The 18,899-nt window shown below is 37.2% G+C and overlaps 2 protein-coding genes across 3 annotated transcripts; both read left to right on the forward strand.

Moving 5' to 3' along the window:
• Positions 1–1,691: 1,691 nt before the first annotated feature.
• On the forward strand, positions 1,692–4,909 carry LOC109109877 (cytochrome c oxidase subunit 6A1, mitochondrial-like). Its single transcript, XM_042763042.1, has 3 exons — positions 1,692–1,772; positions 1,804–1,866; positions 4,561–4,909. Exons 1-3 carry the CDS (start codon positions 1,692–1,694, stop codon positions 4,645–4,647), a joined length of 231 nt encoding a protein of 76 aa, XP_042618976.1. The 3' UTR covers positions 4,648–4,909.
• A 295-nt stretch (positions 4,910–5,204) lies between these two features.
• Positions 5,205–16,083, forward strand: LOC109110433 (Hermansky-Pudlak syndrome 4 protein homolog). 2 transcript variants are annotated; one of them, XM_042762569.1, is made up of 13 exons: positions 5,205–5,488; positions 7,467–7,510; positions 7,841–7,925; positions 8,099–8,242; positions 8,420–8,527; positions 9,205–9,321; positions 9,457–9,551; positions 9,668–9,740; positions 11,540–11,673; positions 13,182–13,941; positions 14,954–15,080; positions 15,237–15,345; positions 15,531–16,083. In XM_042762569.1, the coding sequence occupies exons 2-13, from the start codon at positions 7,467–7,469 to the stop codon at positions 15,700–15,702; spliced, it is 1,968 nt and encodes a 655-aa protein (XP_042618503.1). In that variant the 5' UTR covers positions 5,205–5,488; the 3' UTR covers positions 15,703–16,083. The 2 variants fall into 2 exon arrangements, with proteins under 2 accessions (XP_042618503.1, XP_042618504.1); XM_042762570.1 differs by lacking the exons at positions 5,205–5,488; positions 7,467–7,510 and having other exon boundaries at positions 8,082–8,242.
• The last annotated feature ends 2,816 nt before the right edge of the window (positions 16,084–18,899 follow it).

The raw sequence follows: 18,899 nt of genomic DNA on the forward strand, positions 1-18,899 counted from the left end.
CGGGAGAGCAAAACGTCAGCGAAAAGACTTTGCGCACTGCAGTTCATATTCTGCTGTTGTTGTACGGCCGCGGATTTGCGGGTTTGTCTGTTTCTTGCAGGACGCTGTACGTTACGGTACTAGCATTTTGTTTTAATCGTTTAATAGTAGGTCACAGCATCTAAATAATCTCCATCTTAATAACACGCATATTTGTGTTGACCGCAAGTGACGTCACAGGTAGCTGAGCCTGCAAACCGGATTGCAAGTGACTTCGTTATTAGTTGTCTTTTTTCGTTGTCTTCAAACAGATGGCTGCTGTTGTAAAATGTCTGAGAGATTCAAAAAAATGTAATCAACAAATAGAACAAAACCTAAAAAATAAAAAAAGTTCTGTTAGTGATGTCACTAGCGCGGTGCGCAAGTGTCTGAGACATGCAAGTCTGAGAATGCAAGTGCAAGTCTGCAGCCAGACCCTTCGTCAAGGATTACGGTCCAGAACTACAAGCACGGTAGAAAAACTACCAATTGGCGCTAGAAAACAACTACAAAGCGTCTGCACGGATGCGTGGGCGGCGATCGGTGGTTTGGTATACAAAAAAAAAAGTGCAAAAAGTTTTGACAAAAATGGTTTGAGTTACTAATAATCACATTTAACCTGGTGATATATATATATATATATATATATATATATATATATATATATTATTATATATGAATCTTTGTATATTATATATTCATCAGACAATATGAGCAGGAACACGTTCCCATTGACCGTCTTGGCAGATCAACGAGCTACTTCTTTTCTCCCAGTGTGTAGAAAGTTAAATTAAATTAAATGCGGAGGATGTTAGCTGTGACGAGATGATTGACAGGCCAGTTTACAGTGACAGTGTGCGTGTAACATGTGCCACAGAGTGGTCCTTTAAAGACGCAATTGTTTGACGATATAGTATGTCCCCCCAAAGCTTGCCTAACGTTACTCTTCTACTATACACTCAAAAGTGTGTACTTTTTCTTCACCAAAAGAGTACATACTTTAAGGGCGTAGTATAAGTAGGTACATTGAAACACAGGGACGCACTTGCCACCTACGACCCCACCATACTAACCAAACTAATCAATTACAATAACTAGATAAAAAAAATTATACAATTCACCACTCAATAATAAAAAGACAGCCGTTGCTGGACCTCCCCGTCAACAGGTGGCGCGCGCGTCCATTTCCAGCACCAGCTTGTTTAAAGCTTCTTCCGCCCCTGATGTTTCAGTCTCCGCAAAAATGGCCGTAGCGAATCGAAATTGCGTTTACTCCAGACCTCCTGAAGTCCGTTTTACAGACCCAAAACACTAAGCTTTCGGCTGCAGTAGCAGCTCACGGCGAACAAGCAGGTATGAAACCACCTCCAAATATCCCAAAACAGACGCCGAACTAAAAAGAGCAACCGTTACGAACAGCCGGAACTCTTAACAGTTACCTTTTGACCTTGTGGATACGACGCGAATGGCTGATTAATGTTGTTCTGTTGTTGGTATAGACTGCAGGATAGCAGTTAGTTTAGACTTTTGTATAGTAAGGTCACGAAAACTAAATGAATTTCGTCTTAATAACTATATAGTTGAATGAACTAAACGACTAGCCTGTTAACCGGTTAATGTGACTTCGTTATTATGGAAGTGTCTATCGCGTGTTAAACAGATTTGTTTGTAACATGGACCTGGATGTTTCGATCCTGTCGTTCGTGGTGGCGCTGCCTGGAGTCGCGGTGTGTATGCTGAACATGTACCTCAGGGCTCAACAGTTCTGGAGCGAGTTCAGCTCAGGACAACAACACCAGCACGAGCAGCCGGGAGTTGCGTCCCCCTGCCCTTTACATCCGCAGCAAGGTGAAAACACCCACACTTTACACACGAACACCTTTAAAGCATCTGCACGAGGAGCAGGGTGGGAGTTTGAGTTATTTAATGAAAAGTGCAAAAGTTCAGTGAAGTCTGGTCATGTGCACTTTTGAGTCAGGTTTGGTTTTAAATATTGTAAGTATTGACGTTGCCATTGGTCTTGGAGATCAATGTCATTCAAAATCACATTCAAGATCATCTTGGATAAAAATTTCACCCAAAAATCAGAGCGTTGATCACATTTGAAAGCAGAGTAACATGATTTATTTATTTATTCACATACCTTTTTGCGGAAAGAAGTAGAGTACATGATTTATTTATTTATTGTCCATACTGTTTTTCATCACAGGAGAGCATCACTCGCCGTCGCGGCATTGACTCGTTCGCTAAACTGAACATCCAATCAGAGCTCTCACTCTCGCTGACGGCCCCGAAGCCCGCCGGTGTGAGCCCGATGAGTGGAACACACCCAACAAACTAGCACGATCATCACTCGCCGTCGGCCTGACGATGGCAAACAGCCAATCATCAGCTTGGTGTGTCCCGGGCTTTAGATAGCCTCCAAGAACGAGGCTGTATCTTCACACACCATAACCATATGCACTGTATATATCAATATGATTTTTCTGTGTATTCCCATATTCTGTGACTTTAAGTGCTGTATGACCCACATGAATTGTGTAAATCAGAGCATTTTTTTCTTTCTTTCTGCAAAACAATGATACCTGTCAGCGGCTCTGTTCAATTTACTCACTTATAACATGCATTTCAACATTAAACATGTGCAAACCATCTTCCCAAAATTGTAATTGTAAAACGTTTATAAATTGGTTGTCAGTGAAACTTATTTATTATTAAATACTCTTAATTGTTTTTTGTTTTTAAAACTATTAAAACAAAAAAAACAATACTTTGATTTAATTTTTTTTTTTTAATAATCAAAAATATTTATTTTTATATTTGTATTTAATTTAAAAAAATATTAAATTACGATTTTATTATTATAGTTGTTTTATTGTGTAGTCATTTGAAATTAGGGCTGTGCAATTAATCGAAAAAATGATTTGATTTCGATTTTGGCCTCCGATAATGAAAATCCAATAATCGAGATAAAACAATTATTGTGCCCCATTCCGCCTCCTTTTGCAGAGCTGCACTTTGTTCCTCCATAAAAGCCCAATTTGATTAGGGGAAGTCGTGGCCTAGTGGTTAGAGAATTTAACTCCTAACCCTAAGGTTGTGGGTTCGAGTCTCGAGTCTGAGGTGTCCTTGAGCAAGGCACCGAACCCCCAACTGCTCCCCGGGCGCCGCAGCATAAATGGCTGTCCACTGCTCCGGGTGTGTGTTCACGGTGTGTGTGTGTTCACTGCTGTGTGTGTGCACTTTGGATGGGTTAAATGCAGAGCACAAATTCTGAGTATGGGTCACCATACTTGGCTCACGTCACTTTTCACTTTTTTTTCACTTATCGAAGTATATTTATTCATTTTTTTTTAAAAGCGTGAAAGAGAACTTGCGCTGCTCCTCAGGAAGATATAAGCGCTCAGAGACAGAACAGAACAGAACACGGACATTTAAATTCATCTTTTAGCTCGAGGTGCGCGCCTAATCGGTCAAGTACATGCAAAAATGTGTCAATGCTGTGCTTGGTGATTTATTCATGTATACCTTCGTCGGTCATGTAATGAATGTAAAGAGTTGAGAATGAAAATATAAGCAATGTAACAGTAATTTGGATCCGTGCGGCTCTTAAAGTGACAGCGGGCTATATTTCGATTTATTAATTTCTGCAGTAGGCTGTACCACGCTACATGAACCTTTTCATATAAACTGCAATAAATACAAAACTAAAGCCAAACTTAAACTAAAATGAGACATTAATAATAAATGGTATAGTGAATAAATGAAATAATCATACTGCTTGATACTTGCATAAAAACTTTAAAATACAGTTTGTTTAATATGTATCTTTTTATTCTATTGTATTTGTTCCTTTGCTTTTTTTTATTACTGACAGTTTAATTATTTTCAATAATTTTAAAGACTTTTTTTGTTGAAATTCTGCTGGTCCCTATAATGTAGATGTCATAGCAAGTCAAGTCTGCTGTATTGTCAATTCTTCCACATGCACAGTACATGCATACAGAGATTTGAAATTGCATTACTCTCAGATAACACTAACATACAGATAACAAAAAAAGATAAGTAAAGCTTAAAAAAGTAAACCTTAAACTACTGTTCGTGTCACAGTGTCCATTGTCTTTTTAAGCTAAACAAGCACAAGGCACATGGCAGATAGAGTGCAAACCAGTGAAGTAAACAGTGCAGATATAATGATTGTAGCAACCTTATTTACAGGAAATACATGTGTGATATATTACAGGAAATACATATGTGTCACTATCTTTAAATAAATCACTCATATAAAGTTTTTGTCATATGGCCCCCTCATAATCGTGTTAAATAATCGTGATTACAATATTGACCAAAATAATCGTGATTATGATTTTTGCCATAATCGAGCAGCCCTATTTCAAATACAGAAAACTGATCACATGCCTATTTTTACTGAAACGTTTGAAACACAGACTTTTGTGAACATTTCTGTGTCATAACTGAAGAATAAATGTTTATTTTATTAGTCAAACAATGTTTTTCCTCTCTTTCCCACATGTACATCAGCGCTTCCCATGGGGTGACGGCACCAAGACTCTCTTCCACAACCCCCACGTCAACGCCCTCCCTGACGGCTACGAGCATCATGAGTGAAAGCTGTAAGGAGCTCTACCAGAACTCCCCTACAGGGACCAGAGGGCCCTCTGTCTTCCCTCTCATTTCCCTGGACATCTGTCCAGGCTTGGACCACTCCTCTGTTTCTTTCAGTTTACATGACCTCTGTCCAGTATGTTGATCTTACCTCTGTGCTTTCCACACCTAGTGGAAATACCTTATGGAAACAGTTACATCTGCTGAAGGACCATCGTATCACATTATCTGCATAAACTGAAATTAAAATCCATTAAATTATAAACCGTGTCAGAAGTCTCATTTTTGAAGGGAGTGACTGAAGTGGGTCAGATCCTGTGATGCATTATTGTGTTTTACTTGTGTTTAGATGCTGCATTTAACGTATAGAAGAGAAGCGCATTAAAGTAACACATTTTTAAAAAAATGCTTAAGGATTTTTGAAGTGTGTGTAAATTGTTCATGGGTGCATATGACTTAAAAATATGTAAATAAAAAATATTATACTCAAATATACATACAATCTGTATGAATACGATCCCTCCCCCGAAAAACGCAAGGCTGAATGGATAACGAAATGAAGTTTGTTCCTCCAGGATCGCCGTACTGTCAAGACACTCACATGACTTTACTCTTGTGACACGTTCCTTCTCAAAAACGAAATATAATGGCATAATGAAACACGAGATCTTATCCGTTTCCGTTTATACTGAATATATCACTGGCATCTGGATACTCGTGAACTGTTTACAGTATTCTCTAAGAGAACATGAATAATCAGGGCAGTGCGGCTGGGATCGAGTAACTCAGCTGAAGTTGGATGACATGCGTAAAGTTTATCTAAACTTCATTCAACCCACCGACGGTGAGTCAAAATAATACTTGTATCGGTTCTTGTTGCACAGACAAGAAACATGGAGGAACGACCTGTTTGTTTCCACATCTGCGTGATCAATCAGGCGCAAACACACGTTATCTAACATGGATATAATCCAATACTAAGTGGACAGCAGCATGTTCTTAATGTCGATTCTCTTCGTTAATGCTGATTTTCCGTTAAAACGGATAATCAGCATCACTTTTTATAATAATTTTTGGCGTGATCATTTTGACAGCAACTCAATAGAACCTCACTAGTGCAGAACAGGACGGTTGTGACATCCAGCTTGATTTTTGAATAATCCAAATAATTTACTCAAAAAAAAAAAAAGTATATAAAAAAGTATCTAATCAAAACAAAAGGATTTCTTAAAGTATTTAAAAGTGTAAGTATTTCTTTGTTACTTATGTTACTCTTAACTTAAGTGCAACAAATGCTTTATATGAATAGCCTATTACTTTATATACACCTAGTGTTTAAGAACCACCAAGTCTTCAAAAACTTTCAATACTTCATCTAGAATGTGTGAATACTTCAATGATTTTCTCTTGTAAAGCTTTATCAGATGTTAAAATGAAAGCTACCTCCATTTAAACACGCTGCTTTGTACTTCGGAGTTCTAAACAAAATTGTAAGGAGTAACAGGCGTATTATTTTCAAGTTAATTCAAATTTATTTGTATAGCGCTTTTCACAATAAAATGCATGTGTCTACATTACAAAGCAGAAGTGAATGTGTCCAAGTAATGCTCATTTCACAAATGAACATTCAAGATAATAGAATCATACAGTTAGGCTAACATGAATTAATTTTAGGCAGAAGCTCATTTATCTTGAATATGTAATTGAGTTACAAACAAGAATTCAGTTTCAGTAGTACTCAAATGAAGTGCAAATCCTACAAGTAAATACATAGTGAAGTAGTTTCCACTTCTGTGTGCATTTTAGAGAAATCAAGAACGTGAACTTTTGTGCAAGGCAGTTACAGTAACATCAGCAGTAGTTTTATTAGTACCTTAATACATTTTATTAGTAACTAAGACATTTATAGATCTGTGATTGTATTATAATGATTCAATCTTGACCTTTTTATTCCCAGGTTTAAATAAAAAATGTCCCAGATTTTCAATGTGGTCTCAGACTTTGAAGTTTATGAAGTGCTTTGGTTTTTCCTGTGTGTATTACTTTCCCCATAGATTGTCCCTTAAGTTACAAACATAGTTAACCATAGTTTGTGGAGTACCAAAGTTAAAGGAATTCACTCCAAACATCTGATGAAAACATTTCAATAATCCACACGACTCTTGTAATCTTGTAAAGTGAAACGCTTGTAAAGTGTGTGTTTGTAGTAAAGAACCCCATAGTTAAGGTGTTATATTAATTATAAGGCATAATTAAATATATCTAAAATGTTGCTTCTGGCCAAAATACCAGTTCATAAGCCCATAATAATGCTTGCTCCACTGAAATAGTCCATCTTCTCTTGTCCTCTCACAAAAAAAATCCCCCAACATATTTGTTTACAACAGTTTTAGACTGTTTGTGCTTGTAAACAGTGCTTGATCTGTGCATGATTCTCTCCTGATTCAGACAAGATTGGAGAAAGCAAAATTATGGATAGAGGATTAATTTCAGCAGGAAGCAACAATTTAAAGTTAAGACACCTTAATGGTTGATTTGTTTATTATTACAAACACCCAGCTTTTCACTACACAAGACATTAAATAATGGACTGGAGTCGTGTGGATTACTGTGATGTTTTTATCTGCTGTTTGGACTCTGATTCTGACGGCACCCATTCACTCCAGAGGATCCACTGGTGAGCAAGTCATGCAATGCTAAATTTCTCCAAATCTGTTTCGTTGAAGAAACAAACTCATTTACATCTTGGATGGCCTGTACGTGAGTACATTTTTATTTTTGGGTAAACTATTCTTTTAATAAGATTGAGTCTCTTTTAACAGATGCAACCAATGGCTGAGACAGCGGCTTTGGCTTATTCCCGACGGTGAGAATAATATTCAATGTGTAATTCTTTACATTCTTTCTTTAAACAAAGTGATATATTGGGGATCTATACAACATGTATGCAGCTTCCTAAGATGTCCTTTAGAATAGCATCCCTTAACAGTGTGTGACCCATCACTGCAGTCACAGAGAACAGAATGCTCACTGTCCAGTGCATTATACATGCTTAGAGATATTTCCATGCTTAACATCAATGAAAAACACTTCTGTATCAATTTCCTAAACTTTTATCAGTAATACTTGAAGGAACGAGGGTTGGCTTAATGGCTAACTTTACTGCTTATGTGTTTCATCATATTTCCGAATGCAGCTTCTTCTTCCTGTATGATAGTTCAAAGGTGCAAGAGGAGGAAGACCGGACTCGAGAAGGGATTTACTACTTCTCTCCTGAGGATGTAAGACATATGTCCGGTTTAAATTGATGTTATTTGTAATGAAAATGATTTATATTTTGTTTAAAGCATGAAGAAGCAACTGCACCTTCCATAACAATATTATAATACGGCTGTTTTAAAAGATGACATAATACTTCATATACATATGCATGATAGTGTGTGTGCTGTTGCAGACACCAGTAGACCAACAAGAGCTGCTTTGTGGACAGCTTGCCGGTGTATGTCGTTGTGTGTCTGAGATGTCTTCATCCCCCGTACGCCTGCTTCGCCTGCGCAAAAGCAAATATGCTGTCCGTATGAAGGATAGCTTTCTTTGGGTAAGAAAAAAATTGTCTTTGGGAAATGACATTACAAAACCTGTTACAAAACCTAATGTCTTGGTGCCTAGTTCCTCCTGACTTAAACAGAGCCAAAGTTTTGTAACTTTGTGACTTTGTGTGCTTTTTTTGGTGGTTTCACAACTCTTTTGAATGGGATCTTTCTCTGGTTTCCAGGCACTGAGCTGTGTGGTTGACATTCCTGATGTGAGTGTATGTGACTTACTTGATCAGCTGATTGCCCTCTTCTGTTTCTACAATGGACCAGTGCGTCAGAGCTACCAGGTGCAACATCACTGTCTACAGTGTCCTATTCACTGATTATGATTTAAAATAAATATTTATAAAGATATTTATAATGTTACAAAAGAATTCTGTCAAATAAATGCCATTCTTTTGAACATAAAATTCGTCAAATTTTACAAAAAGTCCTGACAAAAAATGTATCATGGGCTCCACAAATATATTTAATAAGAACATTTTCTTGATCACCAAATCATCATATTAGAAAGATTTCTGAATGATCATGTGACACTGAGAAATGATGCTGAAAATTCAACTTTGACATCTATATTAAAATAGAAAAGACATATTTCAAATTCTAATAATAATTTGCAATATTACCGTTTTGCTGTATTTGTTTAATATCTGTATATTTATTCGTTTGTATTTATTAAGTTTAGTTTATTTTGTTTTAGCGATTTAATTACTTAATGTTAAACAGAACAAAATGAGAAATATTGCACTGGCAACTAGCTAAAAATATTTTTTATTTTCAGTTAACGTTTAAGTAACGGACATGTTTTTATGGTTTTAGTTAAATATAATAACCTTGCCTCATTATACAAACCAAAAATCTTACAGACCCCAAATTTTTGAAAGATACTTAATATCTATTAAAAGTTAATACCATATCAGACCACTTCCACATATATGTTGTGTTTTGCTGCACTTCAACACAGTTGTACAGTAAGGAGGATTTGGCTTTACGATGGGCCAGATATCTCTGTCACCTGCAGGGCGGCTCCACTGAGCTTCACAACATCTTCAGCTGCGTGAGGACCATTGACTCCACACATGTAAGTATGAGTGGAAGTATCAGATTTTACTATTATGTTAACAGTTAACAGCAAAGTATCCTGTCCTCATGTTTATTGTGAATAATTTTCTCAAACCTGTTTGTGAATGGTTGCTTCTCCTCACTCCTGCATCAGATTGATCCTCTGCTGCTGCTGAAGGCTGCCCTCATTCTTCAGGCATGTCAGCGATGTCCTCTGGTCCTGGCAGGTTGTATCCTCTACAGGGGCAGGTGAGCTGTCACTGCAGGAGAAAATTTGTTTACGATAATTCATATTTATTCCAAATATTGATCATGTATCTGTAAGTGGCTAAAGCAATTTAGAGTGACAATCCTCTGTTGTACAGGGTGGTTAGTACCCAGATGACTCCTGCGCTGACAATGAAGGTGATGGTGTATGAGACACAAACGTACAGCCAGGTACAGTCAAGTTTCCTGATACTGCATATATATATATATATATGCATATATATATATATATATTATATATATATATATATATATATATATATATATACAAACCCGCATGGGACACTGTACAAATTGTGAGTAAAAAAGTAATGAAATAATTTACAAATCTCATAAACTTATATTTTATTCACAATAGAATATAGATAACATATCAAATGTTGAAAGTGAGACATTGTGAAATGTCATGCCAAATATTGGCTCATTTTGGATTTCATGAGAGCTACACATTACAAAAATGTTGGGACAGGTAGCAATAAGAGGCTGGAAAAGTTAAATGTACATATAAGGAACCGCTGAAGGACCATTTTGCAACTTATTAGGTCAATTGGCAACATGATTGGGTATAAAAAGAGCCTCTCAGAGTGGCAGTGTCTCTCAGAAGTCAAGATGGGCAGAGGATCACCAATTCCCCCAATGCTGCGGCAAAAAATAGTGGAGCAATATCAGAAAGGAGTTTCTCAGAGAAAAACTGCAAAGAGTTCAAAGTTATCATCATCTACAGTGCATAATATCATCCAAAGATTCAGAGAATCAGGAACAATCTCTGTGTGTAAGGGTCAAGGCCGGAAAACCATACTGGAAGCCCGTGATCTTCGGGCCCTTAGACAGCACTGCATCACATACAGGAATGCTACTGTAATGGAAATCACAACATGGGCTCAGGAATACTTCCAGAAAACATTGTCGGTGAACACAATCCACCGTGCCATTCGCCCTTGCTGGCTAAAACTCTATAGATCAAAAAAGAAGCCATATCTAAACATGATCCAGAAGCGCAGGCGTTTTCTCTGGGCCAAGGCTCATTTAAAATGGACTGAGGCAAAGTGGAAAACTGTTCTGTGGTCAGACGAATCAAAATTTGAAGTTCTTTTTGAAAAACTGGGAGACCATGTCATCCGGACTAAAGAGGACAAGGACAACCCAAGTTGTTATCAGCGCTCAGTTCAGAAGCCTGCATCTCTGATGGTATGGGGTTGCATGAGTGCGTGTGGCATGGGCAGCTTACACATCTGGAAAGGCACCATCAATGCTGAAAGGTATATCCAAGTTCTAGAACAACATATGCTCCCATCCAGATGTCGTCTCTTTCAGGGAAGACCTTGGATTTTCCAACATGACAATGCCAGACCACATACTGCATCAATTACAACATCATGGCTGCGTAGAAGAAGGATCCGGGTGCTGAAATGGCCAGCCTGCAGTCCAGATCTTTCACCCATAGAAAACATTTGGAGCATCATAAAGAGGAAGATGTGACAAAGAAGAGCTAAGACAGTTGAGAAAGTAGAAGCCTGTATTATACAAGAATGGGACAACATTCCTATTCCTAAACTTGAGCAACTTGTCTCCTCAGTCCCCAGACGTTTGCAGACTGTTATAAAAAGAAGAGGGGATGCCACACAGTGGTAAACATGGCCTTGTCCCAACTTTTTTGAGATGTGTTGATGCCATGAAATTTAAAATCAACTTATTTTCCCTTAAAATTATACATTTTCTCAGTTTAAACTTTTGATATGTCATCTATGTTGTATTCTGAATAAAATACTGAAATTTGAAACTTCCACATCATTGCATTCTGTTTTTATTCACAATTTGTACAGTGTCCCGACTTTTTTGGAATTGGGTTTGTATATATATATATATATATATATATATATATATATATATATATATATATATATATATATATATATATATATACATTTATGCTTATATCCTTGTGTATTTCTCCATATGTCTCATTACAGGACTTCCGGGTGACGGCCAATGGCCTGAGCTCATCTGTGGGCTCACCTTCCTCTTTCACAGCTACCACACAAGTGTTCTTGACACCCACTGAACTGTACATGCTCCGCTGCCACCCAGTGGATAGAGCATGCAGGTACAAATCAAGAAGCATATGCATTACTAGATATTTGCATTTTGTGGATATATGTACATACTCTACTGTTTAAAAGTTTGGGATTGTTAAGATTTTTTTTTATATATTTGAAAGAAGTCTGCATTTATTTGATAAAAAATACAGTAATTCTTCTTCTGCTCTGGAAGTCTATGGCAGCCCATAGAACCGCTTGCGGGAAAGTTATGAAATTTGGCACACAGATAGAGGACAGTCTCAATATTAATCATAGCAAATTTGGAGCCTGTGTCAAACTCAAACGCCACAGATAGGTCAAATTTGCACGTATATTTCTGCTAATAACTTTTTAACCGTAAGGTCTAGAAGCAAAAAATCTACTTTTACAAACTCGTCCTTGACACTATGTCCAATTTTCACCAAAACTGGCTCAGATCATCTTCAGACAATGCTGGCAAAAAGTTATCAAAAGCCTTCTGATAGACCAAACCGTTCTCGTAAAGCATGTTAACGAATATGTTGAAATTTGTTCAAAAATGGACATGAGGCTATATGCTATATGCAACTCTTTAGCGGATTCTGACCAAACTTGGTACTTTTTATAACAAGCATTGCCTGAGGGCCCAAGAGTAGTTTCAGAACAGTGCCACCTACTGATCTAAAGATATAAAAATTGACATTTCTGAATGATTATAACTTCTGACCAGTTGGCCGTACCGAATCAAACAATACCTAATTTTCCTATGTAGGCCTTTGGGGCATCGGCCATTTTGAGTTTTGTAGTAAAATTCTGTATCAACATATGTCTTTAAAAGGGGTCTCCGAACATGGCTCCTGGAACCATGCTGCAGAGTTCAGCTTCAACACTAATCAAAGACACCTGAACCAGTTAATCAAGGTGTTCAGGGCTACTTAATTATGGACAGGTGTGTTGAAGCAGGGTTGGAACTTAAGTCTGCAGGATAGTAGTTCTCCAGGAGTAGGGTTGGAGCACCCTGGTCTTTACGGAGTAATTAAAGACACCTCCTTAGCTCGTCATTTTACCTCTGTTGTGCTTGGCCCCTTAATTGCTGCTTGCAACTATATTTACCATTTTAAATAGCTGTTTTCTATTTTATTATATTTTAAAATGTATTTATTATTGTGATGCAAAGCTGAATTTTCAGAAGCCATCACACCAGTCGTCAGTGTCACATGATCCTTCACAAATCATTCTAATATCCCGATTTCCTGCTCAAGAAACATTTATTATTATTATTATGAATGTTGAAAACAGTTGTGCTGCTTAATATTTTTGTGAAACTATTTTTCAGGATTTTTTTGAAGAAAAGAAATTTCAAAAGAACAGCATTTATTTGAAATAGAAATCTTTTGTAACATTATAAATGTCTTTACTGTCACTTTTGATCAATTGAATGTGTCCTTGCTGAATAAAAGTATTGATTTCTTTAAAAATATCTTACTGACCCCAAACTTTTGAACAGTGGTGTCTTTAAATATTCATTGGTATTTATAAATATTCTCATTCTTAGGTCTCACTGCAGTCAACCTCCCTGCCAACCCAGCAAGTCCCGCTTTTTATCACGCACTTTATCCGACACCCCAACCACAGATACTGACTCTTCAAGCTTAGATGCCATGCAGTGTCCCCCAGTGTCCTATCAGACGATGCCGTCGTCTCCTCGCTCCTCCCTTTCTGATGAACCATATTTCAGCCCCATTCCCTCACGGGTTAACACTCCCCTTCACTCCAATCTCATGAACCAATCAGAGTATTTTACTCCTGACTCACATGACCACGGCACGTTGAACGGAACTAACTTGTGTGCAGTGAAAGAAAGTTTGGCAGGCCTGAACATAAAGCAGGATACAGATGCGAGCTCAGGGTCAGAAACCAAAAGCGAAGGTTTAAATTCAGACCAGGACACTCAGAGTGATGAAATCAAAGCCCTCGCTAATGGGTATGAGCAATCAAACTGTCTTGATAACCACTCGGACCACGACAACCAGATTCAAAATGAAGAAAATAAACTGGACGCTAACAATCATGTTGCCAATAAAAATGGCAAATTCCAAGGAGAAACAGAGGAAGAGGCAAGAACAAAGAGCAAGCAAGTCGAAGGGAGACTTAAGGAGAAATATGAACCCAGAAACACCCCCTCACCACATGAGACCCTAGCAGACACCTCTCTAGTGCCCTCAGTATTATACCAGCATAGAGTCCGAGGTTTGGTCTTGGCCCTGCTGGTAGAGCCAGAGTTCAACACAGACCCCACTGCCAGAGAGGAAGTGGTGAGAAACACAAGTTTGAGTCTGTTTTAAATAATTTGTACATATTAAAGATATAGTTCACCCAGAAGTGAGAATTTGCTTAAAATTTACTCACCCTCAGGCCATCCAAAATGTAGATGAGTTTGTTTCTTCTTCAGAACAGATTTGGAGAAATTAAGCATTACATGACTTGCTCACCAAAGGATCCTTTCCAGTGAATGGGTGCCGTCAGAATGAAACTCCAAACAGCTGATCAAAACATCACAATAATTCACAAATAATCCACACAACTCCAGTCCATCAAATTAAAACTTGACACAAATCCATCAAGGCTTTTTAAATTTTAACCCGTCACTTCTGGCAAAAAATCCATAATAACAACTCCTCCAGTGAACAAGTCCATCCTATGTTGTCCTCTTACATCAAAATCCTGACATGTTTGTTTAGTAAAACTGTAAACTGTTTTGGTCTGTTTTCACTTGTAAACAGTGCTTGATCTGTGCATATTTCTCGCCTGATTCAGATTAGACAACTTTTTCATTGGAGAAAACAATAAGATGGACAGAGGACTCATATTTTAACCAGAAGCAACGGTTTGAAATTATAAACGCCTTAATGATTTATTCTTATGAACACGCAGCTTTTCACTTCACAAGACATTAATTGATGGACTGGACTGGTGTGGATTATTATGGTTTTAACCAACTCTTTGGACTCTTATTCTGACGGCACCCATTCACTGCAGAGGATCCAACAAATTCATCTACATCTTGGATGGCCTAAGGTTGAGTAAATATTTTGGGTCAACTATTATTTTAAATGAGTGAATTTTACTGAGTGTGTGAATCCCCAATATTTTGGGGTTTGGGGTCAGTAAGATTTTTTTTTTATTAATTTTATTTAGCAAACGTTTACTGTATTTTTTATGCAATAAATGCAGCCTTAGTGAACATAAAACTTTCCAAAACATTTATAATAATAATTACTGACCCATTATATTGCATTATAAAATTATTCTCTATTACAATTACAGCATCACAGCAGCATGGCATCACTAAATGGGCTTGAGGCTCACCTGAGAAATACCTCGCCTGGGACACCTGGCCCACCGGGGCCTTACACCTTTGCCCACTATGACTGCATTCAAAACACTCTCACTAGTAAGTCCTGTTTCATATATGTATATATATACAGTATATATATTTAAACATTATATAAAATCTTAGTAAATTCAGACAAAATGGTGACCGACGCAAATGATTGTGTATTTTATGTGTGTTCTTGAAATAGTTTGTGACTTTTCATTTGTTTTGTAGCTAATGTATGTGGGCGCTCTGCTGGACCCCAGGAGGCCTTTGTGAGGGCCACTAAGCTGCTCCATTCACATTTCTCACACTTAGACACACTACAGGAGGCCATTGTCAGGTTAGGGTGTGTTTTTGAATGCGTTTTGTAATTTTCATCATTTAATGTGTATTTTGACCATGTTCTTTTATTTTATTTTAGAGTTAATTTGTGTAAGTAACTCTGTATGTGAACAGTTAAAACATTAGTGTTAAAATAATTTAAGCACATTTCAGTTATGTAAGTGTTGTGTTTTTGAATTACAGGAACGGTAGCTCGGCAGTGTATGGAACCCGTAGCATGGCCCAGGAGACATATTTTCTACAGCAGGGAACACCTGTCAGAAACTCTGGAAGTCCTGATCCTCAGGATAGTGCCTTCTCACTACCCAGAAAAGCCCGTCAGCGGCTCCTTAAACATGGAGTTAACCTGCTTTAGCTGGGCCTTTTAAAAAGATTTCAATTTCTCTTAAATCTCTTTTATTTCATAGATATTCACCATATTTATACTATGTCTCTCTTGTACTGCTCAGAATGTCATGCATGGTTTTGTTTGTATAATAGGCTGCTGTTTGATCATTTTGTAATTAAAAGTAGAGGCTGAAAATTAAAATGTACTGTCATCCCAAGTAATACTAAAATATAGAGGAAGTGTCTCCGTCACGAGAGACGGGTTCTGCTGTAGCCTTCGCTATTTAAATGAAATAGAGAACTGAGGCTTTAAAAAATGGCTTAGACCATTCAGTGTTACTGTTAAAAATTTCACCTTTTTTAAATGGAACAAAACTGTGCTTGAGTGTTAATAAATGTCCTTACTAAACCTGTTTGAGATTCTGTCAGGAGGGTTTAGATATGTTAAATAACATCTGTTGAGGCACATGCAGAAGTATTTAAAGAATGGCACAAAAAGTATTTGAGTAACTAAAAGGATAGTTCACCTAAAAATGAAATTTCTTCAATCATTCACTCACCCTCATGTAATTTTAAACCCTAAGACTTACTTTCATCATGGGAACACAAATGAATATATATATATATATATGTATATATATATATATATGTATATATATATATATATATATATATATATATATATATATATATATATATATATATATATATATATATATAATATATATATATATATATATATATATATATAGTATATATATATATATATATATATATATATGTATATGTAATATTTCTCATATATAATGCTATCACTAATTTTATATATGCTTGACACACAAGAACAATTGATGAATCCTAAATTAAACAAACAAATAATACAAAACAACCATCTATATTTGCAATATTTGATGCAATCTATGTGTTGATCAATGTTTAAATGTGAATAAAAGCCTAAATTAAATAAACCTCATAATCATAAATAACAAAAACCTATTTTCAGAAGACTCTTCAAAGTTTTGTTGCGATGGGCTTTCCTTGAAGGGGCAGAAATATAACAGGTTAAATTAAAAGTCACTTCATTTGTTGTATTGGGAGAAGAACTAGAGTCTTATGTGTTTGGAACGACATGAGAGTGAGTAAATGATAAAGTTGGGTGAACTAACCCACACACTTTTCAGACAAAATATTTCACAAAAATTAGTTTGTAAATTATAAAACTATGTCTCGTTCAATATAAAGATATTTAGACACATTATGATTGTCAACCATTTAACAATTGTGTTTACAGTACATGTGAACTACGCCTATGGTTCTCTAAGGCCCCATTTACACTGCATGGTTCAAGTGACCCAATTCCGATTTTTTCCTCTCATGTGGCACAGATCTATATGACCGGTGAACGTCTAATAAGCAGCTAAAAAACCGCATGGATTCCGATTTTTCAGATCAGGCCTCATTCATTGTGGTAATAATCGGATATGAAAATCGGATTAAATACATTTTCGTGTGCATGTAAGCAGACAAATCATCCCAGAAATGCGATCGTACTTTCATTAAAAAAGTGACGTCAACTCAGGGTGGACACCACAACTGAGATCACATGACTTATTATAGGCTCTGATAGAGGACGAAGGATACACACAGTGGAGCAATGCGGAGCGATTCATGTCTTTTTTAAGTCTTTGGGGCGAAGAGGTGCAGGCAAAAATATAACAGTTGTTACAGAAAAATAAGTTTGAAGACATTTCACGAGTATTGGGAGGCCACGGTTTAAGCGCTTTTTTAGTGTTTGGAGACGAATGTTTGTGAGATTTTTTTTTTGTGAGTAATATTTATGATAAAGCAAAACACTGGGTGAATTAATTTGCATCACACCATTGTATTTCGTGCAGTTTTACAAAATATTTCCGAAAAAGTTACGTTTGGTAGTTATAAGCAGTGTATAGTGTCGTTGCAAAAATAAGATATTTAGACACTTTTAAAAGATGATGTCAAGCCATTCAAAAAAATCGGATATAGTAACTACTTGGTTAAATTCAAAATCAAGACCTGCAGTGTAACCTGTGTGAACTTCAGGAGAGCTGACTTCATCCAGTAAAAGTCACACTGAAACTACTTGGTTAAATTCAAAAGTGAAGTTAATTGTGAGAAAGCTATTTGGTTTGATTGTTTGTTATCTATGTAGTAAATTCATACATCTGTATTAGTATGAATTACAAAGTGTAGCTTAACTGTCTACTTAGGGTCAGTGTATGTGCACCCAGATGAATGGTTTCTATATCCCAGATTACCTCTCTGTTGGTTGTGGAGCTATTGTGAGGATAGGACAGTTTGGGAAAGTTTTATGCTTCCCTTGGTCCAAGTTGTTTCTCTTGCAAATGAGCAGCTCATTGGTGATGGTGCAGATGTTCTGTAATGAGGGTCATTAGGAGTGAGAATAAGAATGGACTGGACTGGCAGGGCTCTGGGCGCCTCATTATGCAGAGCCATTTAAAAGGTAGATGGGGGTGCGAATGGCTGCTTAAGGGTCCCAAACAAAACCAGGGGGAGGAGAGTCAAAAGCAGCCAGAATTCAAATTCCACAGAAGAAACTAAGCTTATTGTCAGAGCAAGAGGATTTACCTTCTCATTCGTATCGTGGAGAGCTTGAGACAAGCTTCTCCGGAGCGCAATATATGTGGATACTTGAAATGGCCACGGTTACGCGCGCACGAGTTTCACTGCTGGTCCTCGCTTTCCTGACTATTGCTGTAGGAGTACAGTGCCGATCGCTTAGTACACAACTTCGCAAGGTGACTTCGTTTCAAGGAGAGCGTAAAATCCGTATTGGACACGTCCAGAGACGGAGCCGTCGTGAACCAGGATCCGAGCACGACCAGTGCGCCCTCCTGAGCGCCCCGTGGACGGAGAGCACCACTCCGCTCGGTGACTGGGGCCAGATGTACCGTCTGAACATATTATCGACGATGAGTGACGGTCCACGTCGTGCTGTTTTCCCAGAACAACCCCTCTTCAGATTCGTTAGACGGGTTTATCTCACCAGCAAAAATTTTTACAACTGTAAAAAAGTTAGTAACTGTTCCGACACCTTGTTCAAAAAAATACAATGCTCAAAAACATAGGATTAAATAACTAACAAACACAATTTTGCTATTGTATGAAATATATGATGCTGGTATCAACATGGGTATGCTGTATATATGTATATACCAGCTATATGTA

The sequence above is a fragment of the Cyprinus carpio genome, chromosome A8 (assembly GCF_018340385.1).
Source record: "Cyprinus carpio isolate SPL01 chromosome A8, ASM1834038v1, whole genome shotgun sequence".
In the NCBI taxonomy this organism is placed as follows: Eukaryota; Metazoa; Chordata; class Actinopteri; order Cypriniformes; family Cyprinidae; genus Cyprinus; species Cyprinus carpio.